Raw genomic sequence first — 1558 nt, forward strand, 5'->3', positions numbered from 1 at the left:
AGCGTACAAAAATTAAATAATAAAAAACAATTTTTTTTAACTTAAAGAAAAAAACGACGTTAAAACTTAAAACGAACAGAAATTATTCCGTATATGAAAGGAGTTGTCCCCTCCTCAACGCCTCGCTCTTTACGCTAAAGTTTGACTTTCTCACAACTCTATTTTTTTAAACAATAAAAAACTTTAGCGTAAAGAGTAAGGCGTTGAGGAGGGGACGGCCCCTTTTATATACGTAATAATTTCTGTTCGTGTTGTTTTAACGTCGTTCCTTATGGAACGACGTTACGTTCCTTACGTCGTTTTTTTATTTTATAGTTAAAACCCCGTGATACGAGGTTTTAACTCCTTCATATTAAAATTTCAGAAACTGCAATTAAGCTAAGGAGCTAAAGTAGCACTGATGTGTGCCAGTTTTTTCCTTTTCCCCTTGACACTAGCGGGACGCTGGAACATCGTAGAGAGCTGTATAATAACGGATAGAAGAAGAAGCAATAATAGTCTGTTTCGTTTATGCTTTTTAAGATTTTTGTAGTCTTAACCATTTTCATGGTTTCAAAATATTCTCCAAAAGTCTCTTGTTCTAGCTTGAATAAGTTAAGTGCATATTCACTGGGAAACCTGAATTTCGTTATTATTAGTTCGGTAGCTAATCTAATGTTCTTCAGTTTATTTCAAGTCTGCTAATGTCATAAATTTCGAAACGGCTGAAGTTCAATCCTTTTCCTTCTCTCCTAGTCCTGTATGTGGAAGTTTATTGTACAAATAATTATTTCGGTATTATATTTTTAATATACTCTAATTACCTTTCTTCAGGTGGACTTGCCTGTCTTTAACAGTTTTTTTTGTTATAGTCAATGGCTGCATTCAATGAAAGAGAACAAAGTGAAACTACCCCATTTCACCCAGGCATCAAAGCAACTGAGCCTCTTCCTGGTCCTACTTACTACCAAGGAGCTGAGTTCAGCCCCCCTGCGCTTCCCACGTATGCTCCCAATGTTGGTACTGTCCCTCCTTCTATCACCACATATTCACCGGATGTTGGTGTTAATGATTGGGAACGAGTCTATAGAAAGACAACGAAAGTGACTCAAAGAGTCGCTATTCCGGGTGGAATTGAGGATATCGTGGGTGAAGGAAAGTTGGGTGAAGAGCCAAGAACAAACATTAGAAGTACTATTGGGAATACCCGCGTGGATTAATATTTAATAATGTTATTTTTGGCCTTTCGATTTTTGATTTACTTTAATTACACGTTTCCTTTACATTTTTTTAGTATTATTCTGAATAAGGCACAGACAAATGAGTTTGCAAACAAACTCTGAGGTTTGTTCAAAAGAAACTTCAGTTGTGATGTAAATAAGAAAAAGGACAAGCGAAGAAACGCTTGTTCGTTTTCAGTCAAGAAATTGATGGACAAAACTCTACAATCCTTTCAATATTTTTCAACATAGGTGCCGTAATTTTTCTGGCTTTTTTCATAGCTTAGAACAAGTTCTTATATACCCAGTTCACATAATTTGTCGCCTATTTAGACGAATGAGGTAACATGTTCTTTCTG

At 35.9% G+C, this 1558-nt stretch overlaps 1 protein-coding gene across 1 annotated transcript; it reads left to right on the forward strand.

The window, feature by feature from the left end:
* Positions 1-854: 854 nt before the first annotated feature.
* LOC148938868 (uncharacterized) lies at positions 855-1258 on the forward strand. The gene has a single exon (XM_089107480.1). The coding sequence runs from the start codon at positions 855-857 to the stop codon at positions 1197-1199; it is 345 nt and encodes a 114-aa protein (XP_088963606.1). The 3' UTR covers positions 1200-1258.
* Positions 1259-1558: the final 300 nt, after the last annotated feature.

The sequence above is a fragment of the Artemia sp. Qi Xiang Cuo genome, unplaced genomic scaffold, assembly GCF_049724085.1.
Source record: "Artemia sp. Qi Xiang Cuo unplaced genomic scaffold, ASM4972408v1 HiC_scaffold_168, whole genome shotgun sequence".
NCBI classification, from domain to species: domain Eukaryota; kingdom Metazoa; phylum Arthropoda; class Branchiopoda; order Anostraca; family Artemiidae; genus Artemia; species Artemia sp. Qi Xiang Cuo.

Bases quoted from the DNA above. Each gene is read 5' to 3' on its own strand.
- LOC148938868 (XM_089107480.1), top strand. From the start codon at position 855: ATGGCTGCATTCAATGAAAGAGAACAAAGTGAAACTACCCCATTTCAC.